General features: G+C 41.8%; 1 protein-coding gene and 1 long non-coding RNA gene across 2 annotated transcripts in view; both read left to right on the plus strand.

Moving 5' to 3' along the window:
- Positions 1-297: 297 nt before the first annotated feature.
- On the plus strand, positions 298-1,110 carry LOC134464388 (uncharacterized). The gene is made up of 3 exons (XR_010037872.1): positions 298-498; positions 585-656; positions 737-1,110. It is a non-coding gene; the product is annotated as an uncharacterized LOC134464388 (long non-coding RNA).
- A 3,662-nt stretch (positions 1,111-4,772) lies between these two features.
- Positions 4,773-14,700, plus strand: part of scyl2 (SCY1 like pseudokinase 2) — a 30,384-nt gene continuing 20,456 nt past the window's right edge. The window contains exons 1-5 of the mRNA XM_063216791.1: positions 4,773-4,928; positions 10,205-10,392; positions 11,316-11,473; positions 13,130-13,274; positions 14,364-14,513. Of these exons, the coding sequence (XP_063072861.1) occupies positions 10,216-10,392; positions 11,316-11,473; positions 13,130-13,274; positions 14,364-14,513 (630 nt within the window). The 5' untranslated portion in view covers positions 4,773-4,928; positions 10,205-10,215. The remainder of the gene's footprint in view (positions 4,929-10,204; positions 10,393-11,315; positions 11,474-13,129; positions 13,275-14,363; positions 14,514-14,700) is intronic.

Consider the following 14,700-nt stretch of genomic DNA (forward strand, 5'->3'; position numbering starts at 1 on the left):
GAGGAGGATGGGGGAGAGCACTGGTTGATTACTCCCCCCACCAACCTGGCGGGTCGGGAGTCGAACCGGCAACCTCTGGGATGCAAGTCTGACGCCCTAACCGCTCACCCATGACTGCCCTAATGGGCTGGAAACCGTGTTGGCTAGTAGGCACTAATGGTGACCGCAATTGCTGCCCTTCCCATGGTTGGTGGTAGGGAGATGTAACATGATGGGTGTATGCGCCCTTTAAACAGCACTAGTAGTCTGGCGTCATGTGACCTACAGACACCAATTGTTAATTCTATAAATGCGCGGCACCGGCGTCTCCGTGGCAGGCGGCAGATTTGGTAGTTTGAGAAATTGCACCAGGCAGTTCAGTTGTGGGTTGGGAGTCTGACGGAGCCCACGAGACCGATTCACGGGGCTTTGGCAGCCGGCCGTGAATGTCTTTATTTCGGGTCACCTCGCTTGTGTAAGCATTTGGCTTCTCCTGTGAACCTTGATGTTACTAACCTGGTAGGTAATCACATTGCCCGCGTCGTAGTCTGGTGTAGGCTATTTAATGTGCGTGCCTGGGTATCTCATTGTTATTATTTCGTTAGGAAATCTGGTTGCGCGTCGCTACTCGTCTTCTGCTGCAGATGCCGGAGATATGCCATGTCCTACCTCCCTCGGTATGTTGTCGCCCACTTTCCTTTTTATTCTCATTGAATTAGTTCTAGTTATTTATGTATTTTCTACCCCGTCTGTACAGGTGCCTGATCTCCAACCGTGTGGCTATCCGCGTCGGGTTGCTGCTTTGTTTTACCGTAATTGCAGCGTGAATGACAGTGCGTGTGGTTGTGCGCGTGTGTGTATGTCATTTTGTTTCTTTTCATTTGTAGGATGAGAGCGAGAAAGTGAGAGCTCTCGATACTCTGTATTTTATTTTCAACCCACTGTGTTTCTGTTATGTTTATTTTGTTTTCGGATGTACACCACTCTTGCTGTAGCAACAAAGTGTTTGGGCCTTCCCAGCTCCTGTAGCCTAGTCCAGAGTTTGCGGTGATGTGTAGCCGAGTAGGGCTACTCTGTGTGGTGCCAGTGTGATTTCACCGTTGCGGTGCATTTGTATAGCACTTTAAAGTGCCAGTGCCCAAGGTGTATGGGGTGCCGTGTTTTGAGTTATTAGAATTGCTTAATTACCTTAGCCTACTGAAGCTTAGGTGGGAAAATCTACTTTGTCCCTTGCACAGTGTGTGTGTCCAGCCTGTGACTGTGGTTATCACGCCTCCACTTTTAGAAACACTGTTGTTTTTAGAAAAACATTTCAAAATAAAACATTGTAACTGTTTCAGGTGAATCCCGTCTCATCTCGTCCTTAACGAACCTGTGTGTTCTTAACACCTTAACTTTCTAGAGGGGAAATACCCCCCTCTAGTGGCGTAGTCGGTCTACATCTAAAATTTGATAAATTAGTGTCTTGTAAAATAAACATTTAATCTCCGCCATGCTACAGAGACATGGGTGGATGATGGTCAATCTGTAACAGAAAAGGACTAGGACGGCCTAAGTCAGGCAGCATTGGATCCATGTTGTGCTGTAGCGCAGGATGCAACCCGTCTTCATCAAGAGGAAGCAACAGTTCACCATGGCTGTGAGGCTTTTCAGCTCTTGAAGTATGCCGAGCCTCCATTAGGTCATCTGGCATATATTGTAGCATCTCTTCAGTACCCTGTGCTTGCTGGTGCTGTGCTGCTGAGGGGAGCAATGGGAGGGAAAGTCTTCGGCCAACCGTCAGATCATAATCTTCAAGATATGTAGGTGGATGAATCTGGCGCCTAGGCCTGACGACTTCTGGTTGGGGTGAATAAGGATGCATATCTTCAGGATAACTCTTTCCACGGCTGACACGAAAATCCGCACCGAATGACCTTTATTACAACGAGCGTAGCTCAGGAACTAGAGGGTGGACTGTATTAGGAAAATTGGGAAATACGTGCGTGCGTGTCTCCTTGGTGTGTCGGTCAGAACACAGGACAACAAAATGAAATAAAGGGGGTTTAATGAAAGTCTCTTGGTGGTAAGGCAATACAGTAAATGCAGCACAGCAAAGCACCAGGGTGCACTTGAATACAATTTCCAAATAAATCTTCTTGAATAGGTCTCCTAATGATTTACATTATGAAGGTCACAAAGGCATTTGTGTGTTTGTGTGTGTGTGGTCTACAAGGGAAAGAAACAACAGGAAAATATCTCAGTTAAAATAAAACTATACTGGTGCACTAACACATACAGATACAGGACACATGACAACCATGGAGTAAGATCGCCCTCTAGAGGCAAATAGCGGTAAAACAGGTTCCAGCATCTTCACTTAAATGAGTAGGCTACAACATCCAACGAACTTCTGCATCAATATTATAAGACCAAAAATGGTTAATAAAGGACAGTGACGCACTGCACTCGAAATGACTCTAAGCAAATAGCACTGAAAATCTGCAGTAATTACACAGTATGTCAAGCTAAAATCAAGGAAACTTAGCTGGAAATGAGTAGACAAAAACGATCTCTAAAACTTCTATCTATCATCTCACACTTCACATACACAGGAAATAAAGGCTAGACATTTAACATTTCGACAGGATTACATTTTGGTCATTTACGCACACAGGACAAAGGAAACTTCAGCAAGACTTCTGCAGCAAGCGGCATCGATTCAACTAACGGACTTACTAACTTGTGCCCGGGAACATGAATATTCTACCACTCACTGTGCACGTGAATCATGAATATTAATGAGAATCACGACAGGGGCACATGCACAAATCCTGGCCTTTCCAACAGACCCTAATAAAATTGAAATCTTTATGATGTGCACAGATCCAATGAGACGGATGCTGTGGTAGTCATATCTCCCACAGCAGGCTTGTAGGTGGACAAAATAGCCTTTAAATCTACAAAATATGTCTAATAGCAACTTCTGATCACAATTAAACGGTCATAAATGGACTCAGCATCATCAATAACCCTGAAATTTACACTAAGATTGTGAAAATGTGATCATTATTAGTAGAGATATGGGTTCAGTAGCTAGGCAAGGGCGAGAAAGTGCCCCCTAGAGGAGGGGTATAACGGGGTCAGAAGCAAATGAAGCAAAAAAAATCAATTTTACCACACAAATCCTACGGAATGACACTTCATACCACACTATTGACCATCAGCACGGGAGCTCTGCAAGGTTGCGTTCTGAGCCCTCTCCTCTACTCTGACTGTGTGGCCATTCACAACACCAACATCATCAAGTTACCAGATGATACCACTGTTATCGGTTTAATCACAAACAATGATGAAACAGATTACAGAAAAGAAATAAACAACCTCATGGATTGGTGTAGAGGAAACAACTTGTCTCTGAAGGTGTACAAGACAAAGGAATTAATAATTGACTTCAGGCGGAAAGAACACCAGTTTGAAACCATTAACATCAACGGTGAGACAGTGGATCGGGTGAGAGACTTTAAGTTCCTTGGCGTTACCATCTCAGAAGAGCTCACCTGGGACAGTCACACTCAGCACATTGTAAAAAAAAGGCCAGCAACGTCTGTACCACCTCAGACGATTGAGAAAGTTTGGAATGAGACCCAAGATCCTGAGGTCGTTTTACAGAGGCACCATTGAGAGCGTTCTGCCGGGGACCATTATTGCATGGTATGGGAACTGCTCACAAGCCAACAGGAGAGCTCTTCAGAGGGTTGTGCGTACAGCTCAGAACATATGCGGCTGTGACTTACCCTCCATACTGGAGTTATTCGAGGGAAGGAGCATCAGGAAGGCAAAAAAAATCTTGGCTGATCCTAGTCACCCCAACCATGAACTGTTTACTAGATTAGCCTACCATCTGGGAAACGGTACAGAAGCCTGAAGTCTCACACTACCAGACTCCAAAGTAGTTTCTTTCACCAAGCAGTTAGATTACTGAATTCATGCTGAAGACAACAAGGCACTTTCTTTGCACTTTTTTCCACCCCCCCCCCTTCTCTTTTTTATTTTTATTTTTTCGTCTTTTTGAGGACACAAAAAACACAACAATTTGTACTCTTTATAGGCTTCAAACCTATAATAAGACGTAATAAACTAATCTTGAATCTTGAATCTTGAATCTTGAATAACTGATGCAAATGTGTGTGTGTGTGTGTGTGTGTGTGTGTGTGTGTGTGTGTGTGTGTGTGTGTGTGTGTGTGTGTGTGTGTGTGTGTGTGTGTGTGTGTGTTAATGTTATGTTAATGTTAACTGTTAGACAATTGAAAGCTTTTTTAATTTTTAATTTGAATTTCATTTGAATTATTAACCTACCCCTTCATCAGATGAAGGCACCCCACCCAAGTGGTCAACAAACAGCCTAAGCCAACACAGGCCTTGCTTGGATAATAGACTAGGCCTATGTAGCCTATAATATTTTTTATTTATCCTTTATTTAGCCAGGATTGTCCCATTGAGACTACAGTCTCTTCTGCCAGGGAGTCCTGGTCAAAATGGCAGCATAGTTACAGACACAGACAAACACATAGACAATTCTATGAATTGTTTGAAAACTGTCTCCACTTGAAGCAATACAGTTATCAGTCAAGTTTCAAAGAATAGCCATGACATGTATGTTATGAGCAATATAAGAATGTATAATAAGATAATAATAAGAATGTGTCCAGTCCACCTTATGATGGACCACCACTGAACACAGCCAGAGGCACCACAGCTGCGCTCATCTGACGTGAATTTTGACACCTTTGGCTTGCCGTACTTTGTTGCCTGACACTACAGTCGTGTACTTCCTGATGCTACATGATTAAACATTTAGCTCTCTTGCTGGGCTGGATGGAAAATATGCTGTAATGTGTCGTATTTAGTTTTATATCGACTGGATTCCGTAAAATCGAAGATTACCAAGGCACCTCTGGTTTGTCGAGGTAAAAAGACCAAATCAATCATTCCTGTTTGCTTGAATCACGTAGGTTCTTGTTTGTTGTTGAGGAGCTGTTTTTGAGACATTCAACCATGTTGTAGCTAATTTCAGCAAATGCAGTTTCTGCTGTGGAACCTATAACCCTACAATTTTAACTATCGCTGCGCAACAAAACAACGGAATAGCACGGATTATCTGCGTGGTGTCATTGCGAAATCGAGATTGTAATAATGGAATCGGATTGGACAGCTAACACTATCCCTTTTAGACCTTGATAGACGAGTGGCTCTGATGTTCACGAAACGTTGTGAATATTCGTTGACTTCGGTTCATTACTGAGCTGTCTTAAGTGAAGTGATCTTCCTTTCAAATAACCCTCTATAGTCTTCGATGATATTGAATCGCTGATTAGGCCTATAAGTAATGTGGTTGGCACCTGTGCGTGGTGACTTATTGGCACGTAGGCTGCTCACTAATAAAATATGCTTACTAATCAAATATAAAACCTCAAATAAGTTGCAACTACTGGGTATTTTAACGTTTATTGTCTTTCAACTGGTAATGCATGCTGCTCTGTGACGAGACTCCGGTGGTGGCTGGTGACACGTTTGGCCCGGCACTTCCGGATTCTTGGAGCGCCTGTAGAGCGCACAAGCAGATAGGTTCTGTGGATATGACTCGTAGCACTAGTTCGACCGCCTGTGGTACAAGCCTTCTCCGTCAGACTGTGCCACACAATCAATCTTCCTCCCATCCTTACCTGTGGCCGGCCGCCTCAGTCCTCGTGACGCGAGTCTCTACGTCATCGATACTATTGCAAAAACAACGTTTTCGTTTAGCACATTATCATACAACCAGAGATTCTTTAAGTATATATATATCTACTCTCTCTGATACAACTGTCATTCAATGTTTTTGAGAAAGAAGCAAATATTACAGATAGTAGTATCTAAACTAGACTGCATAACCGTGATCAAAGGCAGATAAAAATTAAGCCTTCTAAATTTATTTAAAAAACACAATTCAAAGGTCATTCTCTCTCATTTGTAATTGAGATGTTGCATGGGTAAAGCCTCCAAGAAGTCGGTATGTGCTGTTAAAAAGTAGGGAACAGGGAAACTATTATTGGCTCCACAGAGGCGGGACGCCACCAAAGCATGCCAAAAGGCCTCAGGAAACGATGGGGAAAGCTCATGAATGACAGCCTTTGCGCAACACGTGATGTCAGACCATTGACATCTACTGTCAATGTGTCAGACACCTTCGATTCAGTCCATTTGAAGAAGGACATCTGGTAGCATGAATGTATGGCGCGTTCCTGAGTGGTAGGAACTTCCCATCTGGGGTCGGGTACTTCCCACCTCAGTCATGGGGGCAGTCATGGGTAAGCGGTTAGGGTGTCAGACATGTAGCCCAAACGTTGCCGCTTCCTCTCCCGACCCGCCAGGTTGGTGGGGGGAGTTATTAACCAGTGATCTCCCCCATCCCGTGGTACCCTGAGCATGGTACCGTCCCGCCGTACTGCTCCCTTTCGGGCACCATTGGGGGCTGCCCCCTTGCATGGGTGAGGCATAAATGCAATTTCGTTGTGTGCAGTGTGCCATGTTCAGTTGTGTGCTGTGGAGTGCTGTGTCACAATGACAATGGGAGTTGGGCTTTCACTTTTCACCTCAACGCGCTCTAGCCTCCAGTTCAATCAACCAGGCACTTTCCCTTTTTGCTGCATATCATTATAGATGGGTCATTTCACGTGAAATCAGACACTTTGGGACCCGACCAACCCGGATTTCGATCATACTTGGTGTGCCTTTTCAGTAGCAAGGTAGCACCCCAGAACTGCATTGGTTTGAATCTGACACTAATATTAAAGGGGTATGCCACTATTTTGGGGCTTAATACAGTTAAAATCGTTGGCTGGGGTTTATAAAGGTGGTAAAGTGTCTTATTTTTCATGTTAAGCGTTGTCTTGCTTTAAGACAAGTTAAAAGAGGGAATATGTCGCTAAGCTAGTGAAAGTCAATGTATCCGTGTAGCATTGAAGCAGTGCCAGTTTGCCACAACAGAGATGTACCATCATGAAGCTGAGAACCTGTTGAAAAGGTTGGAATCTGCAAGAACTATTCCAGGTACTCAAAAACTACACAGCTTCTGCCCATTGTCAATGGACACAGTGGAAGTTAGGCCATTTTCAGCATTCAGAGAAGGCAGAGTTGAAAGAGTGAGCTCAGTAAAGGAATGCGTTACATTTTCAAGCATCAAAGGGTATGTTGTAGCTGTATATGATGGCAACTGGTGGCTAGCATGTGCAGAGGAATGTATGCCGAGCACTGGAGAGGTGAAACTGAACTTCCTGCATCCTCATGGGCCATCTCCATCCTTCACTTTTCCCTTCAGACCAGATAGACTTGTCATGGATCATCAGGATGTGCTTCTGGTAGTGGAACCTGTAACTGCAACGGGACGTACTTATACATTATCTACAAAAGACACAGCTGCTGCTTCAAATGCACTGGTAGAGTACACAATGAGAGTGTAGCCATTGATTATCTCTTTAAAGTACGGTAAAGGGAAGATGGCACAGGTACACAGAGAAGGAATGTTCAAACATTCACATATCATCATTTGGTGTGTATAAATGGACATCTGCCTTAGTTTCTGAAACCTGAAACCTGGGACCATGGACACTGACCATTTTTGTTTTGTTTTTGTTTTGTCATGTGATGCTACTATGGTATTACCATATTATTAGTAAGTGGTCTGTATGATGCCATATTTGTGAGTCAACTTCTCTCTGAAATGAATAACAAACCGAACACCAGCATTTTAGGTGCTGCTCATGACATTGCCGGCTACGTTTGGACAAGGAACTGGCCATTTTAAAATATAAGTTTTTTAGATATTCAATTTTTAATTTTTCAATTTATCATAATTCATATTCTGAGTGTAGTTGTATTCCAAGGTGATTGTGTAATATGTAGAGCCAGAAAAGAGCTTTCAAACAACACCACAGGCATCTTTTTGTGACTAACACTGACTGATATATTCAAGGCTGAATGTATAGTGTCCTACCCTCACATGTGAACCTTTCCTAGTCTGTTTCTCCCTTAATATTAGTGTCAGATTCAAACCAATGCAGTTCTGGGGTGCTACCTTGCTACTGAAAAGGCACACCAAGTATGATTGAAATCCGTGTCGGTCGGGTCCCAAAGTGTCTGATTTCACGTGAAATGACCCAGATGGCACATTCCACAGCAGTGGGAGTTAGGATGTTTCTGACCTCCTACAAGCTGAAATCATTGACAGTAAATAGAATGGACGCCAAATCAACGCTATTTGCCATTCAACGCTTTGAAGCCAGATTTGGGAACATTCCAACTTACATTCCACCTTAGCAACGCCAAACGCAGGTGCTGATTGGACAACAACAAGACTTCTAACGGTCAATCAAACCATGTTCTGATGCTCATTGGTCAATTTAACTTTTAATATCTCTCTAAAATAAAACATCACCACAAAAAATCACCACCCTGGTAAGTTGGAGAGCAAGGGGACCTACTAGTTGAGCGAAAAATGATCCCCCTGGAGTTGCATTTAAGGGAGATACAGGGTTTTATGTCTCTCATAGGAATGAATGGGATTTGGCCATTTTTTGGTCTTTTTGGGTCCAACCTTGGCTCCAACTTGGCTTCAACAATGAAATAGAATTTTGGCCTCCATTCTATTTACTCTCAATGGCTGAAATGCATTGGAACGCCCGTTAAAGCAGAATGTTCAAGTCGTGAGTCGGGGGCCACATCGAAGTACGCCGACTTTATACCATTGGAAATCGTGACGTCAACACATCAATGCACAGTGATCGAAATAGTTTATCTAGCACATTACTCCGCAATTTGATCTCATTCTGTGGACAAATAGAGTTGAATTTGACAGGTTAATGGTTGCAAAATAGCTTGTGAATTTATTTAGCATGTAGTTGTGTTGACATTTCCTCTTTCAAAGATGATGAAATGAAAACCGCCTGGTGTAGTTTACACCCTTGTTTACATAGCTCACTTCTTTGACAGGTGGGCAGGTATTTTTAACCCTCCATGTTTGTAGTTTGTTTGACCTGCTGGCTGGAACGCTTTGAGGTGGGAGGAAGACTCCTGGTGGCGTATAAGTTCAGGAACCCAAAAAGAGGCAGTGTTGTCAGTGTCATGTCAATGATGTTCATGATAGGGCTGCACGATATTAGCAAAATATGCGATACACGATAACATGACTGTATACCGCGATATCGATATTACTCAAAATATTTAATATATTTTTCCCTGTCTACCTGCCATTCAACACTTTATCATGTATTAAACAATAACATTTTATTTCCAATATTATTTTGTAATAGGAGAAAACATGGCTAATACACAGAATCAACTTAAAATATCAACCTTTTTCATACCTTTTTTTAACCTTTTCACCAAATATGCTTTTGCGATACTTTAGTAGTTAGGAAATGGATCACACTCAGTTTTTTCTTCTCATTGTCACGGCTCTTGCAGCCAAAACGTCTGTCTGTCCTTGCAATGTTTGAATAAAAAGAAAAGAATAATAAGAAAAAACTGAGTGTGATCCATTTCCTAACTAAGTTACTTTTGTTCAAAATAACACACACACACACACACACAGGCTTGAATAAGTAGTCACAGTAGTCCCAGTCAACTCTTGTACTTGAAATCACAAGACTAATGTCTCACAGTGAGGTTTTTCTGACTGCTCAGAGACCCTTGCAGAAGCAGCCCAATTTGAGCTCCCAAGTTAATGTAATTTATATCATGGCCAGTACATTTGCTTTTTTCCTTTTTGTATAGAACCATCTTCTTGATTTCAAGAATGTGATTCAGCAGCAAACCAGGTTAAGTTAGCCTCGAGGTAGTCATAAATCAGTTCAGAAATGTGTTTATCCAGGCTAAGGATATGGATTGCTGGAACCATATATCCTGTGGTCTGATTAAAAAAATGAGCAAATTTGTTTTAAATAGTCTCAAGCATGTGTGATGATAACCAAGCGAATAGTACAAAGACAAGACGCCTAAACTTATAGAGATTTGAGTCCTTATTTTCTTACTTAAATGACACATACAGGCTCTATTTATTACTATTTAATTATTACCCTATCTATTAATAGGCTTACCACATTCCGTAGGTAAACTTTACTAAATAATTCCCCGTTTCCAGTGGAGTAATATAGTTTTTGATTAATTTTCCTGCTCAGATAAACATGATGCATTTTCTTGCTCACAGTAAATCCAACCATGGAGTCTATGCTCAACAAGCTGAAGAGTACAGTCACCAAAGTGACTGCGGATGTCACTAGTGCTGTTATGGGTAATCCTGTCACAAGGGAGTTTGAAGTGGGCCAACACATCGCCAGTGGAGGACCAGGGTTGTGCTGGAAGATCTATAATGGCATTAAGAAATCTACAAAACAGGTACTGTAACATCCTCAAGCAACCTCACCATGCGTGTGGGTCAGTGACATTTCAGCAATAGCACACGGCAGCCAGTGCCACTATTGTACGGATATTGTTTGTTTGTTTGTTTGTTTGTTTTTAGTGGACTATCTAATAAGCATATTCATTGCTAGTCTGATTCTCATCGACTTTCACATTTCTGTTCGAGACTTGGTCTGACCAAGGGCAAAATGATTAATGTTTCCCAGACGGCATGGTTGACCTGCTTCCTTCGGTTTGCTGCTGGTCGAGGCCAGAAAAGGCAGCGGCAAAGTTTAAACCAAACATTTTCTTAGTCCCAATAGAACGTCTCTGCTTAACCCATTGATGCCTGCTGTTGCGTTGTGCAACATTGGCCCTGGCGCCTGGAGCTGCATTACGCAACATTCAGGTTCATGAGATTTGAGACAACTTTATTAAAAATCTCTGTTTGTTTGAGATGAATGAACACATTCTAATGAAATATGAGGCTCTTGGCCTTTAAATGCAACTTACTGCATATTGTTATGTGCTTCAGAAGCTGAGATATTTAGGTTTTTATAGGCTGAGGGCAGCTTTTCTTAAAAAGGGCTCAGGCATTCAGCACCCTTTTTTGCAGGTGCCTTAGGCGTCAATGGGTTAAACCACGTCACTGCCTTGAACACGCCTCTACCCAGGACCATTAGAGCTGCTCAAAGTTGATTGGTTCCCGACAAAGTTGGTGGAGTTACCGATTTTTCCGGAGCTCAGAAATTATATTTGTATTGCTCCTGGCCTGACTAGCAACGCCAAAGGCGTTGCGTCACTTGGAGGGCGTAGCCTGACTAATTAATTGCAGCATATCAACCACCAATTACTTATTCATGTATGGGTGTATTATCTTGTGTCCCAATTCACCCGCTTCACTATTTGGTTTCCCCCAGGAGGTTGCTGTGTTTGTTTTTGAGAAGAAGATTGTGGACAAATATCAGAAATTCGAGAAGGACCAGATAATCGATTCTCTCAAACGAGGTGTTCAACAGTTAACACGCCTTAGACATCCCCGTCTTCTCACAGTCCAGCACCCATTGGAGGAGTCAAGGTAAGTGTTGTAACTTTTCACAGGTTTGGTTAACATTGTAGTTTTGTTTTTTGGAGCCATCAACAAGCTTATCACATCATTTTGGCTGAACATTTCACCCATGCCTTGCAGAATTGGTACCATACATTCAGAGTATGTCAATCAGGATGTATTCCCTCATGTTCAGATGATGAACCTCTCTGGACTCTAAATCAAAGATCCACCATGGTTGAATCAATGTCCCTGTTGCCGTAGCTTTAACCATTTGGTTAAGGGTAAAAGTGATATGTTGTCAAATAAGTTAGCTATCACATTTTGGAACTAAATGCCAGGAAATAAACAACTAAAAATCTCACACAGTGTCCCTTTAAAGGTACACTGTGTAAGAATTTTAGTTGTTTATTTCCAGAATTCATGCTATCTATTCACTAATGTTACCTTTTTCATGAATACTTACCACCACCATCAAATTCTAAGTATTCATTATGACTGGAAAAATTGCACTTTTCATACATGAAAAGGGGGATCTTCTCCATGGCCCGCCATTTTGAATTTCCAGAAATGGCCATTTCTAGCTGCAAAAATGACTGTACTTGGGCCATAGGCCATAGGCAACCCAGTTTCAATGAGCAGCATAGTTGCAGTACCTTTTTTGACCATTTCCTGCACAGTGTACCTTTTAAAGGAACAGAAAATGTTTATCTGTAGTTTAGCCCTGGCAAAATATATGAATACATAGGATGTTTTCTCTATGAGTTTGCAATGCCTCGCATACTTGTGGCTTAGCAGCACAATCACTGTTGCTGAACAAAAAAGTGACGTTTTTTTATGATCACTTCGACCTTGCGGTCTGAAACTGAGGAATCTGAGGAAGACCACACGGTCGAAACGTCATCATGCCGCTACCACAGATTGATATAAAAGCGCACTTTGAATGAATTTATCACAAAAAGGTTACTCCGCATTAACCTGTGGGGTGTGGGCGTGACCCAGCGTGTGTGTCCTCTGTACAATCGAAATGCTCTCTGATCCCCAAACCTTTATTCAGAATTAAATGAAAATGCAATGTAAACTTGAAAGAAAATAAATTTCATTCCGAACTATTTCATTCTGAATGATTAATTCCGAATTAAAAACATCATGTGATCGTGGCCAATCTTATCAGTCTAGTTCCCGTGGTAATGCCACTTTCAGGTTGTATTCAGGAAAAGCACATTACAGAGCAGCCCACTAACTTGGTTTAGGAAAACTGTTTTACAGAAGCATCCTAACTTCATAATGTCTTAAATAAACAGTCCTAACTTACGGACAGCCACTCAGCATTTTAACTTTCAAATGTCAGTTGGTGGGTAGCCAAAATTTAGCAGGTATTATTAAACTTATGGATGTTTAGCTGTTGCAGCCTGGTTATTTTGAAGTTATTTCCTCCTGACAAACACGAAATTGTCAACAGATGAACATATTAATTCAATTACTATTGACTGACCCAAATTATGTGTTAAGATTTGACGATGAACAAAGCTTACCAGTTAACTCCAGTGTGAAGTCCGATAACAACTTTTCTGAACGACATCTGACCAACTGTTTGTCACTTGAGAAAATACTGGAATAACAATATTGCCAATGTAATGTGTTTTATTGGGACTTAAACTGCTGCTTTTTAACGTTATTTTTCAGAGACTGTTTGGCATTCTGCACTGAGCCCGTCTTTGCCAGTTTGGCCAATGTGTTGGGACAGTATGATAATCTGCCATCTCCTGTACCCACCGAGATCAAGACCTACAAACTCTACGATGTAGAGATCAAGTATGGGCTCTTACAGGTAGGTCCCTTTATTAAGATTGACTTTAAAAGGGCAGTTGCATCAGTGGTTTTATTATTTTTTACTTGGCTGTTGATAGTATTTGTCTTGTCTTTTGCTTTATTTTAGTGTTTCTCAACGGGGGCGTTGGGGAGCTCTGGGGAGGGGGGGGGTGCATTGTGAAGGATACAGCTGAGAGGGGGTGGTGCTTAGTTGCCATTGGGGGGCATTAGTCCATTTATTTATTGTTATACTAAGGGGGGCGTTGTAAGGCTTATGATGAGTTAAAGGGGGCTTTGGGAGGATTGTGATCTAACCAAGGGGGCGTTTCTTCAAAAAAGGTTGAGAACCACTGTTTTATTTGTTTATGTATGTTTTTGGTGATGGTGTTTCTATTTTAACTACTGGACAGTGCCCTTGTTGACAGTTCTCCATCTTGTGTATTAACCCATTGACGCCTAAGGCACCTGCAAAAAGGGTGCTGAATGCCTGAGCCCTTTTTGAGAAAAGTTGCCCTCAGCCTATAAAAACCTAAATATCTCAGCTTCTGAAGCACATAGAAATATGCACTAAGTTGTATTTAAATGCTAAGACCCTCATCTTTCATTAGAATGTGTTCATTCATCTCAAACAAACAGGGATTCTTAATAAAGTTGACTCAAATCTCATGAGCCTGAATGCTGCGTAATGCAGCTCCAGGCGCCAGGGCCAATGTTGCATAATGCAACATCAGGCATCAATGGGTTAATTTAATGTTTTGAAAATGATGGTGTTTTGTTTTTATTCACTTAATACCAAGTGTTGCAACGTTTTTGGAATCCAGTTGTACAGCTGTTACAATATGGCCTTGAGAACTTTGTAGAAAAACAATGGCTGAACAAAACCGACACCCCCTCCCCCTGTGAACTGTAACTTGGAAAGGATACCACTTCAGATTTCAATCCTTTCTCTTGGATCTATAATGAATAACCAGTAATATTTTCAGAACATTTTGAGATGCAAGTGCGTGGTGATTTGTTCTATTGGCATGGAATGACCCTATTGTTATTATAAATTACATGTTGTTAATGTAGGTGTTTGAACTGTTTGTTGTTTGTATTTTGATTGTAGCTGTCGGAGGGGTTGTCTTTTCTTCACACTGGTGTGAAGATGGTGCATGGTAACCTTTGCCCTGAAAATATCATCATCAACAAAAGTGGCGCGTGGAAGATCATGGGCTTTGACTTCAGCATATCTTCCACCAACCCTTCAGATGCTGAGGTGAGCATCATGACAACTTTGATCTGTAATGAAATCAGTGCATTTTTGTATCTGATGAATAATCCCAAAGTGTGTGTGTGCACTTGCATGTGTGTGTTTGCTTGTGTGAATCTGTTTGCATGTGGCAACTTTGAGCTGAGTTGAAATCGGTGCATTTTTTTTTGTGTATAATGAATAATCCCAAAGT

This window comes from Engraulis encrasicolus, chromosome 15 (assembly GCF_034702125.1).
Source record: "Engraulis encrasicolus isolate BLACKSEA-1 chromosome 15, IST_EnEncr_1.0, whole genome shotgun sequence".
NCBI classification, from domain to species: domain Eukaryota; kingdom Metazoa; phylum Chordata; class Actinopteri; order Clupeiformes; family Engraulidae; genus Engraulis; species Engraulis encrasicolus.